The sequence below is a fragment of the Gymnogyps californianus genome, chromosome 5, assembly GCF_018139145.2.
Source record: "Gymnogyps californianus isolate 813 chromosome 5, ASM1813914v2, whole genome shotgun sequence".
NCBI classification, from domain to species: domain Eukaryota; kingdom Metazoa; phylum Chordata; class Aves; order Accipitriformes; family Cathartidae; genus Gymnogyps; species Gymnogyps californianus.
Window position 1 is genome coordinate 51,834,618 of NC_059475.1, and position 20,234 is coordinate 51,854,851.

The window sequence follows — 20,234 nt, forward strand, 5'->3', positions numbered from 1 at the left end:
ACTCCCAGTGGGATGGGGAGGAGAATCAGGAAAAAAGGTAAAACTCGTGGGTTGACATAAGAACGGTTTAATAACTAAAGTAAAATATACTAATAATAATAATAATAATGAAATATAATTATAATAATAATAATTGTAATGAAAAGGAATATAACAAAAAAAAGAGGGGGGGGAGAAAAAAAAAAAAACAAAACAAAACAGTGATGCACAATGCAATTGCTCACCACCCACTGACCCCAGCAGCAACCTGCCCCTCCTGGCCAACTCCCCCCTGTTTATATGCTGGGCATGACGTTCTACGGTATGGAATATCCCTTTGGCTAGTTCGGGTCAGCTGCCCCGGCTATGCTCCCTCCCAGCTTCTTGCACACCTGCTTGCTGGCAGAGCATGGGAAACTGAAAAATCCTTGGCTTAAGATAAGGGCTACTTAGCAACAACTAAAATATCAGTGTGTTATCAACATTATTCTCACACTAAATCCAAAACACAGCACTGTACCAGCTACTAAGAAGAGAGTTAACTCTGTCTCAGCCAAAACCAGGACATCTTTCTTTGATGTAAGACTTCCACTTTGCAAATGCTGCATTTGTACTTTATGTTACTTCAGGCATTTAAAGATGCAATCTAAGCATGTAAATTTCTGATAAGGTTGCCATTTGCTCAGTTTGAAAGCAGCTGGTTTTATTATACACTTACCACTTCTCATCAGAACCACTGATCATGCAAAGCAGCCATCTAAGGTGGACATTTTTGAGAACTTTCTAATAAACCGTTAGCATGTGATTACAGCAACCACATGAGAGTGAATTTCCTCTTAGGTGATCCAACATGTACTAATGACTCCTAAAGACATGCAAAGTCTCTTGTCAGAGCACAATACTCGCCAACCGAATCTGCAGCCACACTCTCGTTTCTGAGATCTCTGCAGACAAGCAGCACTTGCATATTCCCTTCAAACCCTCCTGTCCAAACATGTAAATGTGCACTGGAAAGTCAACAAGCTGCTGGGGTAATCCAGTACAAAATGAAAAATCCACTGAAAGCATTTATTTCATCACTGCTGACAGCTTACTCTTACATTGTCTCAGCATGTTCCCTGTATACATATTTATGAAACTGTATTTCTCAGCAAGTCTCTCTGTTACCAATAATCTATTCAAAATTCTGTAATTAAGAAATAACCATATACTGATTAGACAAATCCTTGTATCTTAACTAGTATTTCTTTAACCAAAGTACACAGGTCATAGATTATGTTGTTGCTTGAGGAGTAACTGCATAATCACTGCATAAATCAAACAACTAGCTCCAATATGGAAGTAGGTAACATATCTAAGAAAATTAATTCCTCAATATCAGTTCACTTGGAATTATCTACATAACTTGATTAAGTAGCATTACAATTTGCATAAAATATCATGTGAGGAAAAAATACGATAGTATTACAAACATGAAAGTAATTATCTGAAAGAACAAGAAGGGATGGTTTAAGAAAAATACACATCAATAAAAATCTCTTTCTTGATCCAAATGCCTATAAATCTCTAGGATTCAGATTTTTAGTTAATGTTTTCTCAAAGGAAACACCAATTATTTTTAAAATGCTATTGTTATTTAAAAAGGTTTCGTAGAGCCTTAAAAGTTGCTCAAATAAGCTTTTGCTTATGTAATAGATATGTTTTGACATCATAAAGCCACCTTAAATATACTAAATCACTGCTGGCAAACATTAGCTCATTATTGGCATAACAGTCCTTTTAGATCCTGAAGTAGAAAAAAAGTTCATTATTAATCAAGCTCATGGAAATCTGTAAGTGACATGCTAAACACTACGCTAAATCAAAGACATATGCAATCTAGCCAACATATTGAATACTTTTTCCAATAAATCATTATACATACTAACCTAAAAGTTCACTGTATAAAAAGCAACACATTTTTCCCACCATAGGAACATACACGTAAGAGCAATACAGAACTTTCAAGCTGCCATCTACTGCTGTTAGGTGGTAACACAGAAGATAGTGCATGGGAGAAGGCAGTGACTTTAGGAAACATATTTGACGGCAGTCAAGTATTGATAATCCTGCTGACAGAGTTAAACCTGAAAAAGAAGCTGGTTTTGCACGGCAGTTGGTACATGGATGAAACGTGCTTGAAAAAGACATGCTTGAAAAAGACATGAACTGTCCAAATCAGGAATCCTGTAACAGGTACAGAGTGTTCAAAATGACCAAGGTAGGCATAACAGCAGGGAAAAGAAAAGAACTAAAAGAAAGATCAAGCATTTTCCTTTCTCTTTCCACTGTATCTCCATACTCTCTCAAACTGTAAGAAATGGTTTTTCAACTCATTTCACCTCTGCAGTGTAACAATTCATTAATTGTTCAAGAATCAGAAACTTGAGTACCCGGACTCACCTTAAACACGTGCATCCTGTCTTATGCTACTTGGGATTTCAAACAACATGTTTTAGACAATCTAAATTTTAAATTATATTACAATCATTACATACGATGCTACTGACAACTGTTTCATTCCTTCTGCATTCCTTCTGTCAGGGCATGAACTCTTTTGAGCAGAGATGGTCTGTTTTCCACTATATGTATCTTGTAAAAAGTTTAGTGTAGTCAGGTGTGATCCACGATTGCAGTTCCTAAGTAGTAATATTATTCTTACAGAGGACCTTTCATATTATATATTCCTTTTAGATTCTATTTTTATATATTTTATAGAGTATAAACTACTGCAGCTTAAATATTTTATGAATTCATATTTATTTCATTACCTTGATGTGTTTTACGCCACAGCTGACGAGCTTGTTTGGCTGGTACAAATCCCAAGAAATATCAAATATCTGCATAAAAAAAACCCAAGGAAGTCAGCATAGATGGCCTTTCTAGCATGGGACAATTAAAACAGTAAAAACTTATAGCAAATTAACAGAGAGTCTGAAATGCTTTAAATGGAACTACTGGAATGAATTTTTTATCCCCTCGTTCAATACTGAAATTTCAATGTATAGCTCATATTAGTTCTGTTGGGTTTTTTTCCTAGAGTAATTACAGCACATGATAAAACAACATTAAGATTCATCTACAGACTAGAAAAATTTAAGCGACTATTTGCATTTTGATTTCCCATATGGGGATTAGGGTCTAGGAAGTGCATTAATTTTGCACTTCCCCTACATGCTTACAGTCTCAACAAACCATACACAAATAAACGGTGAATTACACATTATTTTATTAATAAATGTACATATCTTAAATATTTTCACATATCTCAATACATATCCAAGTTTTATGCAACTTCAATTTCTAAAACATAAAATGTTTTTTGTTCAGACATAGCTCTAGTACGTATACACAGACATGGTTTAACAAACTAAAATTACATTGACAATCAAATTCTTTAGTTATACTTACTCTGTCTGTATGACCAGGAGCCATTGATAACAATTTTCCTTTTCTCCAGTCCCATACACAAACTGTGTTTTTCGAATCCAAACCAACTGAGACCAAACGCTAAAAATGTCCAAATTAAATAAATAAATAAAAATAACTCAATATATTAATGAAAGCTAGAGTCATCATTTTGAATGATAACAAATTCATAACATTTGAGTTAGAAGCAATAGCTACATTTCAATATAGAAGAAAACTAAAGATACAACATCTTATGCCAAAGCTTCCATAGATGCATCTCTTCACTTACGACATCGTGACCATAAAGAAGTAAGACCTTCTTGGATAACAACATATTTCTGATTTATAATGTTTAATATATATAATTACATACAGCACACATGGCAAGCAGCATTCAGGAGACATTTGCAAAAAGGAATAATCTCATTGAAGTTAACGAAACTACACGTTTTTACCTTTAATTACATATAACTTGCAGAATTTAAATATTTATTTTACAAGTATCAGGAGATACAAAGAAAAGTATTTTCTTCAATCTTCTTGGAAACAAACAAAAGATTAAAAACAGTTAAAAGCTTTACGAGTCTTTTGCTTGATTCTTCAAAACATGTATGAGTAACTATTCCTTTCTGAATCCTTTCTCAAACCAGAATCCAACAAGACCCTGAACGTAGAAATTTCATGAAGTTTTTAATATTCAGAAAGAGGCTGAAGCCAGTTAAACCGTAAAATCAGGAAGGACAAAAAGACTGTTCCAAGAAAATACAGAAAAATAAAAGTTTGAGATCTTCCTATGCTCTGCAGCCTGTCTTGTCTTTAACTGTGAAGATATTTTGCACAGATTTCTTGACACAAATCATTGACCATATTAGCCAACAATCCACTTTTACTATATCTGTTAACCAGTCAAAATGTTATTTTTCCTATAGAAATTCTCAATAGAAAGACTAATAGTATTAAAGATTGGATAAAAAGAAACTGAGTGATTTTGAGTTTTGTTTTTAAAGAAAATTAAGTCTTTTTGTTCAGTTTATGCATGAAGTGTGACATCTTAACTTTGGTAAATGAAAGCTTTGCAAATCTTTAGCACAAAGGTTTTTTTCACTGTTCATCAGTTAATACCTACACACATTAAAGACAAATTTAGTTTCAATTGCCATGTAGATGATCAAAGTGAGTTCATAAAAGCACAAGCAAACCCCAAACTGAAGTAAATTTTTTCCCAAAAACAGAAACCTGTTTCCATTAACATAATTTCTTTACTGTCTGAAAAGCTCGAAGATTATGAGAAGAAAAAGAAACAAGTTAAATACAATTGCTATCCATGCTCCCTATTTATTAATGCCAACTTCAATTTTTCAGATACTGCAAAGTCCAACCTTTCTATTCCATCTTTGAAAACATTCTCAAAAGGACATCAGTTTCAACTGCAGCTACACTTCCAAGTAGTTCAATTCCAGTTGTACTACAGAATGAGAGGCGTAAATGCAGACTAGTTTTACAATTACTGCATATCCATCACAAAAAATTTGGGTGATGCCTTTCCAGACATAAGCCAATACACTGACTTCTCAAAAAGGGAGACTAAATGATGTTCTCAGTTCTCCTAAGAACTAGAAAATCTTGTTACCAACCAGCACACCCCCACAGTGGAGTAGAACTCAGACAAAAGTAAAAAGACCAGCGAGCTTGGGGAAGAATGGACCATAAAGCAACCTGAACTTCCTTCAACACCAGAGACTGGAAGGTAACCTTGCTTTTAGATAACACAGCTGCACCAGCGAATCATCAGGTTCCCCAAGACAATTAACAAAGGATAATGAATAAAGAATAAATAATGTCTTCCTGAGCTAGCAAGACCAGTTGGGGGTGGGGAGGAGAGTGTGTATGTGGCACAGCCCAACATGCAGTATAAAAACTGAACAACTAATAAAACAAACTTTGAAGAGGGCGATGGGCTTGACCTCGCTTCAATCCACATATTCCTTCCCGGTGACTGGAGATGCCCACCATCGTGACAGTGATCATACAGAGACCAGTAATAGGAAACGTGTTTTTCTTGTGATTCATCTGTATACTGCAATTGCTTGTGTTGTTATTTCAGTATGTTGCTGTATCACTCTACTAAATCAAAATCCCATATAACACCAAATATATCAAATAGGTATGTTTAATATCAAACATTAAACTCTCTAAAAGAACCTGGTCAGGGACTCTACATCTTGTCTATCCTTTTAAATCCAAATTTGTCAAACAAACATATTTTGCAGATCTTTCTGAACCGGATTTGTGTTTTACTGTATTTCCAGATGGAGACAATTCTGGAGACACAGATCTTGAAAAACCTGTATCCAGCTTTCCTTTGAGACCACAAAATTCTAACAAATGCAACGAGAAAAAGGTGATCATATGGAAACGCTGAGAAAAGCAGACAGCCTAAATTCTGATCATTTATGGTTTTAAACATACGAATCAGTACTGGGTACTCCTAGAACAAATCACAGATCTACATTCAAATCTCTCCAATACACACAGGGGATGTATAACTGCATTCTATAAAAGAGTTAGGGGACTTCAATCCTAAGTAGATACATTTTGACCTTAAATTATTAATGCAATTCAAGTGAGGAAGTGACACGAGTTTACATAGACAAGAACAACACAGAGAAAAGATATCGCTGTCAAGTAGAAATGGTGTTCTAGAAAGAAGCTGACTCTAGAAGTTGACTCCCTAAACAATGAGAAACCTAAATGATAAAATCTGTAGATCATTCCAACAAACTCAAAACCTCCCTACAACAATTACAGCATGTTTTAACAGAAACAAGTTACAGCTAGGCTTTCCCCTATTCGTGTTCAATAGAGCTCCATCTGACATTGTCTTAGTAAGGACAGCAACTGGTCTCTACAATACATCCTCACTTGAGAAAGCAGTAGTAAGTAACAGATATTGACCTTTTTAGCAAGCAAAAGGAACTGAGAATATAGCTAGATCTCAGTGTCACATTGCAAGGCTAAATGAGAGGGGAGAAGTGCTGCATAAGACCAGGAGAGCACAACTGCAGAAAGGACTTTCATGGCCAATACCTCTTCAGCTGCTGCCTAATGTGTATTTTCCATTTCTAATACATCAATCAAGAAAGCCTGTTTACTCATGGGAGCAAGTGTCTGCTAAAAATGATCTCCCTTATAAGTAGCAGCTCTGACAACCAATTTACTACTCAGAGAATGTTTTAAAGTAACAAAATTATAATCCAATAAAACGTTTTTCTTGACTTTTACATCCAGGACACATGAGTCTGAACAAACAATCAAAATGTGGAGAGCCACCAATGCATGCAAAAGGCATGACAGAGAAGGGGATACTGTCTGAAGACATTTGGAGTCCAAGATGAGTAATACAACAGGACTGCCATCACTTTGTGCACAAGACATGCCCCTGCGCAGGGGAGGTCCACTATCTCCAATCATTTGGTGTAACCCTGAACTGTGGCCCACAGACCACATGAATCTCCCTATCACCTCATCTTCATTCAAAACTCTTTTGAAGTCATACTTTTCTTGCCAAATGCAAACATTTGTCAGTCACTACTAATGGCAACTTTTTTCCTCAACTTGAGAATAAGCAGATAAAACCTGAGTCAATACAATTCCTTAAAAAAAGCTACATAAGATGATTTTTGACAGGTAAACAATTTATTTAAGTGTTTGAAAAAAGAATATTAATTACATACCTGACCATCTAAATCAAAAGCCAAGCAAGCTATACCATGTGTGTGAACATCTTTCAGAACAGATACAGTTTGTACAGTGTACGAGTCCCACACGCAGATGTATGGTTCTTTTCCAACTTGACCTGTTGCCACCAACACACGTTCAGGATGCAAAGCAAGGCTGCCAAAGAAAAAGACATAAAATATTTTTGCATGAAACTTTTACACTTGCCTAGTTGGGTGCATCAATATTTTTACTTAAAAATGATTTTATAATATTTTCCCATTGACAGTAGATATTAACAAGTCATTTTGTATGACAGATTCCACAATAGCTGTAAAATCGCCTTAATACAGTACATGCCACCACCTTTCTTGAATTTGAACCTTCAAGCCTTCTCCAATTAAACTAACAGCAGAATAGTCATTAATCCTGTTCCAAAATACAGAGTTGATTAAATTAGATCAGATTTTCAGGCACTAAAAAATATCTTTTTTCCCTTTCTTTCTATTTCTTAACATTTAAAAACACAAAGGATGGACAACAAAAGTTAGTGTTAAGCTATCTACACATCTATCATCAATGGAGAGAGATATGCATCTCCAGAAGTACTTCATTCCACATACTATTTGATGTCCTTTTTATGAGAGGATTGAATAGCCTTCTGAAACTACCTCTCTGCTGATTGCACAGCAAGCCAAAGCATGACTAGCTTAGACTAGATGTTATGACTAGACTTCAGATGACTAAACTGAAGTGAGATGAAGATTATCTTAAATGTCTTAATTTTAATATAGAACAATTGGGAATAGTTGATTTTGAATAATTATTAACTTTTCACATTTCTAACACTGCAGAGAATTTTCTTATAGTTTGTATTTCAGAGTCTTTCAAAGTCCACAGAGGATCGTCACAACTGTTTTGTCAAATCTCGGACCAAGCTAGAAAGCATGCTAGTCAGCAAGATAGTTTGTTGTTTTGTTTATGCAAGCAAGCTGCAAGGGAGGATATAAGGTCTGAAGATTCATATTTCATAATACAGAAAAGTAAGAATATTCTAATAGAAACCCCAACAAGCTACTTGATGACATTCTACACAGACTAGGTACAGCAGTCCAAAATTATGTGAGAAATACCACATGTGAGTCAGAAAGATAAAACTTCAAAAGTTGGCTATTTAATCTGGCTAAAAGATTTCCTCCCCTAACTAATCATAGAGTAATGATCTTGAGAGACTGGTGGACAGAACCACTAACAACATTTACTAAATGTATTTATCTTCTCATCATCACTTGGAAAGGAGAAAGGTTGAGCACCTTGCAACGGTAAGATGATCTTACACCTGAACACAGGTTTGATAAATGAAGTGCAAAGGGTGGAGACAAGGGGAGTCTATAAACATAGAAGAAATAGCCAAGATAAAGCTAATCAGGAAATGACCAGGAAAAAAGATCTAACTCAAAAGATGTATACATTTTCTATATACAAAAGGAGCAAGAGAAAACCGTGTTAGAAGTTGCTTAATATTTCATGAAGTCATACTACACTACACAATACACTTTTATATTTTTTCTATTTTAATATAGCATTTCAGTTGGTTGATATTGCTTGACAAATTCCACTTGCATAACTCTGAGAGGAACCTTTAACTTCAAAGTTTCTACAAAAGGTAAAAAGCCTCTGGACCTTTCAACTTTTTTACGGGAATTCCTCTTCTTTGCTACTCCGCATTATCCTCAGCACTGGGATCAAGCAACCAACATTTCCCCACTTTGCTTCTCTTCAATTCCAGAGTTATTTCTCTGGTTCTTTCCTTCCTTCTTTATTTGACAGAGCAACTTCATAATTAAAAAACAATGCAGAAAGGAGCTGGCAGGCAAAACATCACATTTCACTTCAGTTCTGCCACCTAATCCTGACCAACACCTGCACATCTCCCAGAGCACACACAGGCAGATGGTGTAGGCATGGGGAAAAGGAAAAGCATCTAGAGGGGGAGAAAATGTTGCATTCGAAATGATCTGATTTTTACAATAACACCACAGAGAGGGAGAGATAAAACCACATGGACAATAAAGAAATTCAAAAAGAGAAAGGAAGTGAACAGAATGAGCAAGGAGGGGGAAAAAAAAAAAAGAGACAAACTAAGAGAAAAAGTGAAAACACAGCAGTCTTATGACTGATTCACAACCTCTTCAATCCCATGCTTATCTCTGCTATTAGTGCATTGTGCAGTTTCAGGCAAGTGAAAACCACCCCACAACTGCAACTTTGAAAAACGCTCAGGCAACACCCTGGACACACACATGTGCAAGAGCACCCTCACGCCACACCTTACAAAACACCTTCCACTAACCAAAAATTAGCTTAGCATGTTTTTAACTAAACACCAGAAGTGACAAATGCAACACATCAGAGGTGGAAAGGACAATGGTGAAGGCGCTACCAAGGGCCAGGAAAACATTGTCCCATCCCAAGTGTGCCAACTACTTCCACTTGAAGCGTATTAGGTGAATACAGAGAATGTTTCCTCTCTTTCTAATTAATAAATGGCAAATAATAACTAACAGCAATATCATAGTATTAGTTCTTTCTATATCATGATATAAAATACTGGCTTAAACAACTGAGCTCAAATTCTGCCTTGATATGGGATAATGCAGCACAAATTAAGATCCAAAGCCTATATTTTAATCACAACAGACAACACTGTAGAATTACCAATGTCCTTCCCCATCACTTGTCTCTACAGTAAATTGCTAACAACCTTTCTAGACAGTCATTGAAAGCAGAAGAAAATAAATATACAATAAATATTTTAAAACAGCAAGCTTTTTTAAAAAACGCCAATATGCAGGGATTTCAGGGAAACTGAACAGCAGAGCTGTTGGCAGTGGCTGAAGAAATACTTACCCGAAAACACCTTCCCTCACCATTTCTTCCAGACCAAGGAGTGAAGGATAGGTTAAAGTACTACTTGCAAGTATTTTATCTCACTGACTATCAGGACAGATGGAAAAGGGAAGCATGAGTCAAGGGACTGCTATTTCTATTACCAACACTAAGAAAAGGAACTGCCATGCTTATTTACATTATTTTCATATGAACCATGAATGATAAGAAGATGCTTTTCCTTAATATTCAAGTCTTGGCTATTATTACACCCATGGAGCACCATGCAGAATTCCGGGTCTGAAATTTTGAGTCCTGATCAAAACTCAAGGATTAGACTCCAGTTTTAAGCTATATGGAGAGCCTTTTCAGTTCTTTCATTGGACTATGAGTCATTAACCAATCCTTACAGGCATAGCAATTAATAAAAAAATATAGTATCTTAGTCTAACCTCTAGAGTAAAAGCATTGATACAACTCACATATTCAGGAACTTTCATTATTAAAACAGTCCTGAACAATGCATTGTAAATAGCTTCTTAGAGCAAAATGAAAAAATGTAACTAGAACGGGTGCCTGGAAACGGATACCATAAACATTTGCCATACAGGGACTACAGTTGACTCATGGGCATAATGCAGTTAACAGGATGAAACAATGAGCACGACTTGTCTCTGGATACTCCGGGTAAAATCTCCAACACGCCTCTACAGAGGTGTTAATACTGTACAACTATTGGGATGGTATTTGAAGTAGTTGCTTACTATCCATCCAGTCAGTCCTTGAGGACAGGCAGAAAAGTGTGAGTGTGGCTCAGCTCTTAAGACAGCTTCCAGATCTGTTGGTGTGGGCTCTGTGGACTTAAGTACACTGACCCCCTCACGTGGATTTTCTTGCATTTTTTCTCCTAGGGAGAAGGAGGAGATTGCTTAGTGGAATGAGAAGCTCTGCACTCAGAAGGAGAGAACTCGTGTTCCTTTTACTACCCTGGTAATGAAAGCTGGGATGACCTATCCAGGTTAGACTGCTGAAACTGTGCTTGTATCTAGCCCACACAGCTAGACTGTAAACTTGTGCCTGATTTCTTTCCTCTTCCTTGAAGGATGACTAAGCTGATGAATGAGATATTGCTGCTTGTCCAAAAAAGGAAACAAATATTCCTAACAAGACAAGCTCTTCAGGCCACTTTGCTTGCCTCTGGCCTTTCTGACCTGGGCTTTTCAAGAACAGATGTTAAATCTAACGTAGTGTCTTGGAAGAGGCAGATATGAAGAAAAAAGTCCAAAACGCAAATGTGACCATGAAACAAAGCATGAATAAGGCTAACAAACTGCCAAGTCAAATTAATTTTGAAATTGGCTATAAAATTTGATACTTCTCATTAGAGTTCAGAAGTAGAAAATTCAAAAAATCTGCCTGTCACTATTGCAACAAAACCAAATAGCTGGACCTGTAGAGAACTGAGATTTCCACTGGTATCTCTGACTGACTGGTCTTTTCCTAGATAAGATATTCCAAGCAGGCTGAAATACAGTATTACAATTTTAACAGTATACTGAAAAGGGATGTGTTTCTCAATTTAGTGCATTCAAGCTCCTCTATTACATTTCATACAGAAAAGGTTCTTTCTTCCTTTTAGAGCAGCATGTAAGCATTCCCACCATTTTGACCAGATCCATGTACTGTACAATACCTATGTTAGACTAATGATATTAAATATTAATGGCAGCGTACAAAAAAAAGTATAAAAACTGTCCCTACTGTGTCTGTTTGGGATGAGACCAGACACATGGACATGACCCTCCAATTTGTGTGAGGTTTGTAGTGGCAGGGGATCCTGAAGGAGAATAATCTATAATAAACTACTTTATTATAAAAGAAATTAAGATTTTTTCATCTTTACTTGGTTTGTGCTGAGCATTAACAGGCATTGATTAATACAGACAAGCTGCAGACAAGGATACAGTATTAAAGATGATGTTTCCTTAGCAACAATATTGGATGAAAATCCAAGAATATATTCACGTGACTACTCCTGAGCTTCATAAAACTAGGGCACCAGTAAAAATGCACAAAAGAATACTGCAGTAAAATAACAGCATCTCAGATATCTATTAATTAAGAGTTAATTTCAAGTGTGAAATTGTTCCTATGAGTAAATACAGAAAAATATTTTCATTGTATGTTTACAGACATTTTACATATAGTTGTGGATATGTTCTTATTTGCTGCCATTTATCCATATTTCCCCAGAAAGAATGACAGGAGAAACTACAAACCGTTTCTGTCATACTATTTAAGTTGTTAAAGGAGAAAGAGGTGTAATCAGCAAACACCTCTCATCAAAGTTTAAATAGACCAAGTCAGAGCACACTTACTTCCCATAGACAAAACAAAGCAGTACTCATCATGAAGCATCACTGCTCCATCTTCCATATAGTCATTGTCATAGCACCAATAATGTCAAATATAGCTTTCTGAAGATTCCTTACATTGTACAAGCGTCCAACTTCAAAGTAAGAGAGTCTGAACTGGAGACAGGGCGGGTGGACTAAAACTGTACAGTGATTATTCCCAGCTGCAGTTTATCTCATTACCGTTCCATATTCTCCCCTCTTGGATCTGAATGTTTTTAGATTAACAAGAAACGTTTATAAGCAACCTAGAGAATCCTAAAAATCGCTTTGTGCTCCTATCTGTTCTAAAACTCAGCAGAAGGGAAAAAGGAAAAAAAAATAAAAAGATCAGATGAACTTCAAAGAGAAGGAAAGAGTCAGAGAGTGAGTACAGTAACACTGATGTAAAGTTCCCTACTCATCATATATGAAAACTGAGGAAAAAGATTCTAGGAACTATATGCCACTTCAGGCAGATGCCCGTTTTTGCCTTGCCTAGTCACATCCTCCACTGCTGAGGAAGGGATTGGCTTAAGTTTTCTAGTAAGAGTTACCATCTCTAGAAGAGAGATTAAAAATAAAGATATTCCTCTTCTTTTCAAATATGAATGATTTTGCCAGTGCCAATACGAGAACTCATGTTTTGACTGAGCAGGGGGTGCTGTTTTTCTTCCAAATTCTACATGATCTTGACACTTTCATCACAAGGTTTTCACTATCTGAAGAAAGTATCTTTTCTAACATGCCCCTTGAAAAAGAAGGCAGCAAAATTACTTGCGTTTTCCTTGAAAAACGCTCTTCTCACAGATAAGTCAGAAATATCATATACTGCAAAATGATTTGGAGATAAATTTGCTAAGACAATGTCCTATTATCTTTTACTAGCTATTCATATGAAAGAAGCAATTCTGATTATAATAACTGGTGGTCCAATAATGTGACGTACTAAAGCCTGAAGGTAACCAAGGAATGGAATCCCACCTAAAAAAATATCCAACTTCCTTCTTTCCTCATGAGACTATGCAAGGACTTAAGACTCATTCTTCAAACCATTATTAGATATAAACTGTCAAACATAACCCCACCAGTACCAGCAACAAAAAAAAAAAAAAAGAGGGAAAAAAAGGAAAAAAAAAAATACAGAAAAGCAAGATCCATGGAAAGAAGAGGTACCACAATCAGCTGTTAATAACTTAAGAGGGAGGCAGTCCAGCTATTCAGCTCCTTTGGGTCACTACATTTGATGACCCAAAAGAGATCCCTTAACAAATCTGCAAGCACTATTAAATGATTTGGTTATGATCTGTCAGTCACAAAGTTAGAAACTAATTCTTCACTGCTGAATACAAGTGGTGAAAAGTATACAAACCTACAAAATGATCATAGATTAAAAAACTGAGGCAGCCTAAAATTAAAGTGGAAATACTAATTTCCCATTCTAACCAGTTTACAAGCTAAGAGACTACTTAATTAGCTTAAGTAAAGATTATCATGCTGTAGCCACTTAATTATGTGGACACTGAGACAAGTATGGCTACAAAATCAGAATAGGTTTAATTTCAAAGAAAGTTTGCAATGAAATACAGGCTAGAAAGGGAAAGCGAATGACAAAAATTCTTATCACAGTTATAATCACTCTCATTTTTCAGTGCACGAAAATTCATTGCACTGTTTGCTGAATTAGAAATATACAGAATACATGATTTAAGTTCAAAGAAGTATTTACTTCAAATCTTTTAGCCAGGAAAATTTCAAAAATTTCTTTCCAGAAAAAGGTTATTTTGGATGCTTCTGACCTCACAAGTTAACTAAACAAACTTGCTTGAGGTACAAAATTTTCTTGTTTGTAAATCTTTCACTTTCACGGTAAAATGCTTCAAACAACCCTTCATCCAGTCATTACTGTTTGCTTCTCCATTAGAGATTTACAATAGTTTTTAACTACCTGATTAATCTTCCTTCTATTATTTTTGAAATTTATACTAGATCTTCTAGTATTACATAGAAAAAAAAAATCACAGATTCTACAATTTTCTTGCATATTTCTGAACAAGTATATTAAACAGCAATTCAGTCTTCTCTCCTATGGGATATATTATGAAAAACTTATCTGAATATGTGAGAACTTATCATCTGAATATTCAAGAGTGGAGTCACAGAATAATTAGTGACAACTTTTGAAAGGTTTTTCTTTTATACAGAAAGGTCACCCTGATAAAATTAGCAGTTGGCTTAAAATAAGGAATGGTGGGAAGACGTCAGTGGCAGAGCTGCTAGTGAAATAAGCTGAGATAAGCACAATATTCTGTGCTTCAGTGGACTGTATTACATTACCAACCAAAGAAGGTTTAGAGCAGAAGAGAGCACTAAGACAATCTTTATCTTGCCAATCCTGAGGACTGCAGCCACACTAGATTTCTTCCCGAGCTCTTCAAAACACCAGGCCTACAGGTGTTCTGCAGGTGTTAGTCAGAGGTGTTTTCCTACAGAAAAGGAAAGCCAAGGACATCTATAACACTTGTCTCAAATTTACCATCCCAACATCTAACTTCATGCCCAGAAAGGTGAAATGAGCCAGGATACCACTTACAGTTGGGACAGCATCCGAATCATTGTTTAGAAAAACTATAAAAATGTAATGGAGGCCACAGAACAGAAGTATTTACATGAAAGACTGTCTGCTAAAACAAACAAAAACCCCACATGTACCAGAACCATAAACAAAACAGGAAAGAAGCATGCGAAAATGCAAGAATACTAAAAGGACTCCAAGGTCAATGTGTATTTGGTAGACAATGAAAGCTGTTGCACATGTGGGCTCACAAACTTAATTACTAAAAACCACTAAAAAGGAGAAGATCGATAAAGAGCATTCATGAGGAACACTTTCAAGAAAATACAACTCTTCTGCCCTAAAATTATGTTTATTTCAAGAACACTGATCCAGTTGACTATTCCCAATGAGGTAATGTAATGTATACTCATTATCATAAGCATATGCTGTAACCTGCAAAAGATAAAAATCACAATTATTTATAAATTCATTTATTACTGAATAATGTTCCAAAGGCTATTCATTTCTATGGTATTAATTTCCATGGTAGAAGAAGCAGCAATTGACAAAGCAGTAAGTAAAAGAGGAACCTGTAACTAAAAATGCAAATATCATCTAAAGTGCAACCTCGATCTAAAAAACACCAAACCAAACATTTACCAGTTCTTCAAATTTTCCTGTTATTTCCCTAAGTAGTCTGAAAGCCTATTTAGCTTAAAATGTCACACTCACCACAATAAATCTTTAGGCAATTTCCAAATGCTGTCAGATGCCTTGTCTTGATCTAAGATAAACCACCATTCACCTTGCTTGCTCTTGTAGAGGGATTATAAGCAGGGAACGAGGATTAACACAGTTCTAAAAGTCAGGAGAAGGTTTATACAGTTGTCAGCTAACCAAAACATAGAATTAATCCACTCACTCTGCATGCATGCTGTCTTGATAAAATGGAGACATCTCACCACTACTCACCTTAAATGACTAAAATGCATAAATGTTTTTAAGCGACTGCTACTCTTAAGTATGTTTTGGGTTTTTTTCCCAATTGTATGTATGTATAATGTTTGCATGCACCTATATCAGTCTGACATTTTCAGGAGCTTTATTATTAAAATAAGTTATGCTATAATTCAGAAAATTGAAGGGTTACTGTTATTTTTGACATTATATCCAACTAGATTTAGTCACAAGAAATGTACCACATAAATAGAAAGAAACAAAGCAGTAAAATAATTCTTTTCCATCTACTCTTTTAGAACATTGTTATAAAACTATGTTGTATCTACAAATTTCATTCTCCAATTCTGGTAAAGAAAAAAAATACAATACATGATCAGGAGTGAAAAGTGTGACCTAGAGGTGAGAACACAATGATGTTACTATAACTATGAGCACTTTATAAACACGATTTTCAGCTTGGACACATTTGCTTTATTATTAGGTCTGGTCCTTTGCCTCAGTCTTGCTTCTCTTCTGTTCAGTTGAATTATTCACCTGAATCAAGCATTTTATTTACATATAATTTTATGTCAAATATCTAATCAATATACTTTGTATGAAGCCAAAGGAAGTTTAAATTGTAATACATCCTATAGTCAACACAATGTAAAAGTCCAATGAAAAACTTCCCTGCATGTCATCTGTCACAGATCTGGCTAAACCATCAGTGGACGTACCACTTGTGGTACCTATAAAGCTGATCACTTTGTTCATATGACATTATTCTCTCCAAAGTTACGGCACTAATTCTGTGGACACATTTCTCTTGACTCTTGAATTCAAACCCCCAAGAAACATCTACTCCAAGTTACAGCAGTCCCTGTGAAGAGGAAAGTTCAAATCTGAACAGAATGCCAGGGTCTGCTCAGGTGTCCTCCTGTGCCAGCCACGCATCCCACCCACTATCCACTGATTAGGCACAGGTTGTTCTAAACCTATGCGTAGGTGAGGATTTTCTGAAGATGGGGTCCTGGTTCTGAGATTGGATATGCATCTCAGCAGTTTGTTAGCTGAATTGAACACAGAGAAATCTCTTGGAACTAATCTAAAGCATATGTTTAAGATTCTTTTATTTCCACATACTTATCTTAAAACCTAGTAATTCCGTTTATATTTGGACGGTCTAAAGTAAAAAAATTCCTGTGAACAAACTGGCTTACCTCAGCTCAGAAAAAGAGGCATTTCAATTCACAACTCAAGAGGAGTTATTACTCCTGTTGTATGAATCCACTGCTTTTCAGCATAGGAACATCATTCTGATGCAAAACAATGCTAATCCGCAGACAATACCAAGATACCTCCAAAAAAGTGAGCCCCCAAAAATATCTGTCAAAGACAATCCCATGAATATTTAAGCAATAAGAAGCTGGACATCACTATTAGCATGGGAGTTAGAATAAAGGAATTTTTTTTTCTAAAATGAGAGGAAGTAATGTCTGTTTTTAAAGCAAAAGAATCAGACTGATCTGGGCATACAGATACAGGTCTTGATCCATCTTGTCTGCAGGCCAAAGCAATAGGCACTATAAAGAAAACTCCCCTGAAAAAGCTTGAAAGATCAAGCAGTGACATGAAATTAGAAAACTGTGAAAAAAGGCTGGAAGGATTGTCCACTGTATCTTCTGAAGTAATACCTGAATACCCAGGGCTTTCATACAAGGATAAGAATCAGGCACCATCTTACAGATCCTATTCAAAAGAAAAGGAGTCTACCAGGAAGTCTCTCAACAGTAATGAGGATTCCCAGTTAAAGGAGAGTCTTTTTCAACTAGGCCGAGAAAAGTTATTCTGCAGAAGCGAGATATAATATTTCGCTAGAAATTTAATAATACAGGTATCCTCTAGCAGCTAGGTAAAATAACAAGAAAAACTGCTTTTCTAACAGAAATGGTCACACAAAAACATCTTGGTTTAAATGGAGCGTAGAAGTGGAATAACTCATCTATCACCAAAAGAATAGGTATGTCAGGATGGGGCCTTCAAAGGACAGATTTTCTTCATGTTCACGGGCTAATGAAGATGTCTCCAGGAGTGATTTCGCTCAACTCAGATATCAGCTGCTAATGCATATTAAAGTTTGTCCTCTTTCTTAGTAATGCTGACATCACTTTTGCCATTTTCGTGACCGAAATTGAAGCAGAAAGACAAAAACTTGAAATGAAAGTAAAGGTGGTCAACACCAAAGATGTTCCAGGGATTTGTTATCAGATGCTGCACGCACTGGAACTCTTTGTGGTTTCTATCTTTTGCAATATATAACTGATAGGTATCATAAGTCTGGCTTAAAAATTCAATCATATCTTTAGCTACCAAGAGTTAAGGCAACCTTGGCTGATTCTGACCTTTTTTGTGCAAATCAAGCACTGCAATTTGAAAGTCTATTACTATCATAATAGCTACAACAGCAATACAAATAATGATATTGGTTATTTCTTGTAGAAATGAAAGTCTTTTGTAGCCACTGGAGTAATCAGAGCAATCTGCGCCCTAATGCAAGTAATTTATATGTATCTATAACATTCTGTAAGGTGCTTCACTGAAGCACCAGGGGAAATTCATACTACACCAGATGGTACTCACACCAGAATCTTACCGTGTAGAAAATCTTGACTACGTATTTTGAAGAGAACATTCAACAGCATCTAGGTTAAACATTCAACTGAATTATTACGAAGGCCGGGGGAACTTTCACGCTCTGCCACAGAAGTTCAAGGAATATTATAACTTTATTTTTCTCTTCAAGTTATTTCAAGTGCTCAGTAACTTTGTCTACCATGTGAAAGTACCAAAAGCAACAGATTATTCAAAGACAAAGAAATACATTGTGAATAAACCAATTTCCTTGATAATACTATAACAGCATTATAATTCTAAGTGTATCTTAAGAAATCTAAATTTTAAATTGAGCATATGACTGATCCTTATTAGTCTAGATTAGACAGCTTTGACACTTTTATGAGTAATAAATTATTTTTCTTTTAAAGTCCTTGATGTGAGACAGAAGCGCTGTCCTAAATCACAAATGTAACTCTAAGTGATATAGTAATATTTTGAAAAACTGGGTAAACTACATTTTGAAGTTAAAAAAACCCTTCAGATATTATAAAATGTAAAACTAAATTCTCTGGCTTTTTTAGCTTTATGTCAATGTCAGCTTAAACTTTAAAAACCCAAAATTGTAGATGACATAAAATTAGAAATAACTTTTTATAATTTTTGTTGTTTGGGGGAGGTTTTATAATTATATCAGGGTTTGTTTCAAGGGATGTATGATTTTGAAAAAGCCTACAGCGCTTGTGTTAATAATTACAGTAAAATTTAAACTCATTTTTTGGTATGTCAGACAGAACTAGTATACTATGTTTTTCAATCTAAAACACTTAAAGAGGGAAAAAATAAATCGACTCTTACATAATTAACTTTTAAACCTGAAGTTTATTTTATGTCTTAACTGAAACTTTTAAATTTTGCATTAAAAAAACCCAAACATTTGATTTCAGACAAACCCTTCAAAAGAATTATTTTATTCAAACATGCTAAGCTACTGCCTATCACTACCATAACAACATTGTAAACACAATAATAAGTTAACTTCATAATGCTGTTAAAAAAAAGTCAGCCAGGAACATGATCTACTTTCCTACCTACAGCAAGAGGATGACTAAGACATTAAAACATCGAAAACATAGGTAAGCAGAAACATAATTGCTTTGACTGCAATTTGGAAAAGCTAAAATATCAGGGCGGACCTCAAAATTTCTGCAGAAAATCCTTTAAAAATTTTAATGATCAAACATTATTAAGCTTTTGGTTGTATTTCCTGTTCTTCTCTGACGTTGTCCTAGAGCCTCATGTTGTCACATTAGTTCTGAGAAAAAGAGCCAACTACCAAATCAAGAAAAGCATTTTCTACAGCACCAAGATGTTTTCTCATTTAAGTATTGACCTGATCTGACCCTGCCTGTGAATGCTGACAGAATCAGATCAGGTGATGTGACTGCTGGCTATGAAAAGCATGATGCATGAAGGCAAGCTCATAAGCCTGTAGCTCCTTGCTGTGTCAATCTACTTTAATCAACTTCTAGTATGTTTTACATGTTCAATTCTGGTTGGATATTTTTGGTATTTCTATTCATGTAGTTTTAATTAGGAAAAATAAAGTTTTCAATGGTATGCAGGCATATTGAACAACAGGCACATTCCAGTCCCATTTCAAAACTGAATCCCAGAAGTATTTTATTCTGTATTCC

General features: G+C 35.5%; 1 protein-coding gene across 5 annotated transcripts in view; it reads right to left on the reverse strand.

The window, feature by feature from the left end:
- EML5 (EMAP like 5) overlaps positions 1 to 20,234 on the reverse strand; it is a 115,611-nt gene that overhangs the window by 85,490 nt on the left and 9,887 nt on the right. For all 5 annotated transcript variants that reach the window (XM_050897795.1, XM_050897792.1, XM_050897793.1 and 2 more), the window contains exons 2-4: positions 7,164 to 7,323; positions 3,430 to 3,528; positions 2,790 to 2,858 (exon numbers count right to left, since the gene is read on the reverse strand). In XM_050897795.1, coding sequence (XP_050753752.1) covers positions 2,790 to 2,858; positions 3,430 to 3,528; positions 7,164 to 7,323 — 328 coding nt within the window. The remainder of the gene's footprint in view (positions 1 to 2,789; positions 2,859 to 3,429; positions 3,529 to 7,163; positions 7,324 to 20,234) is intronic.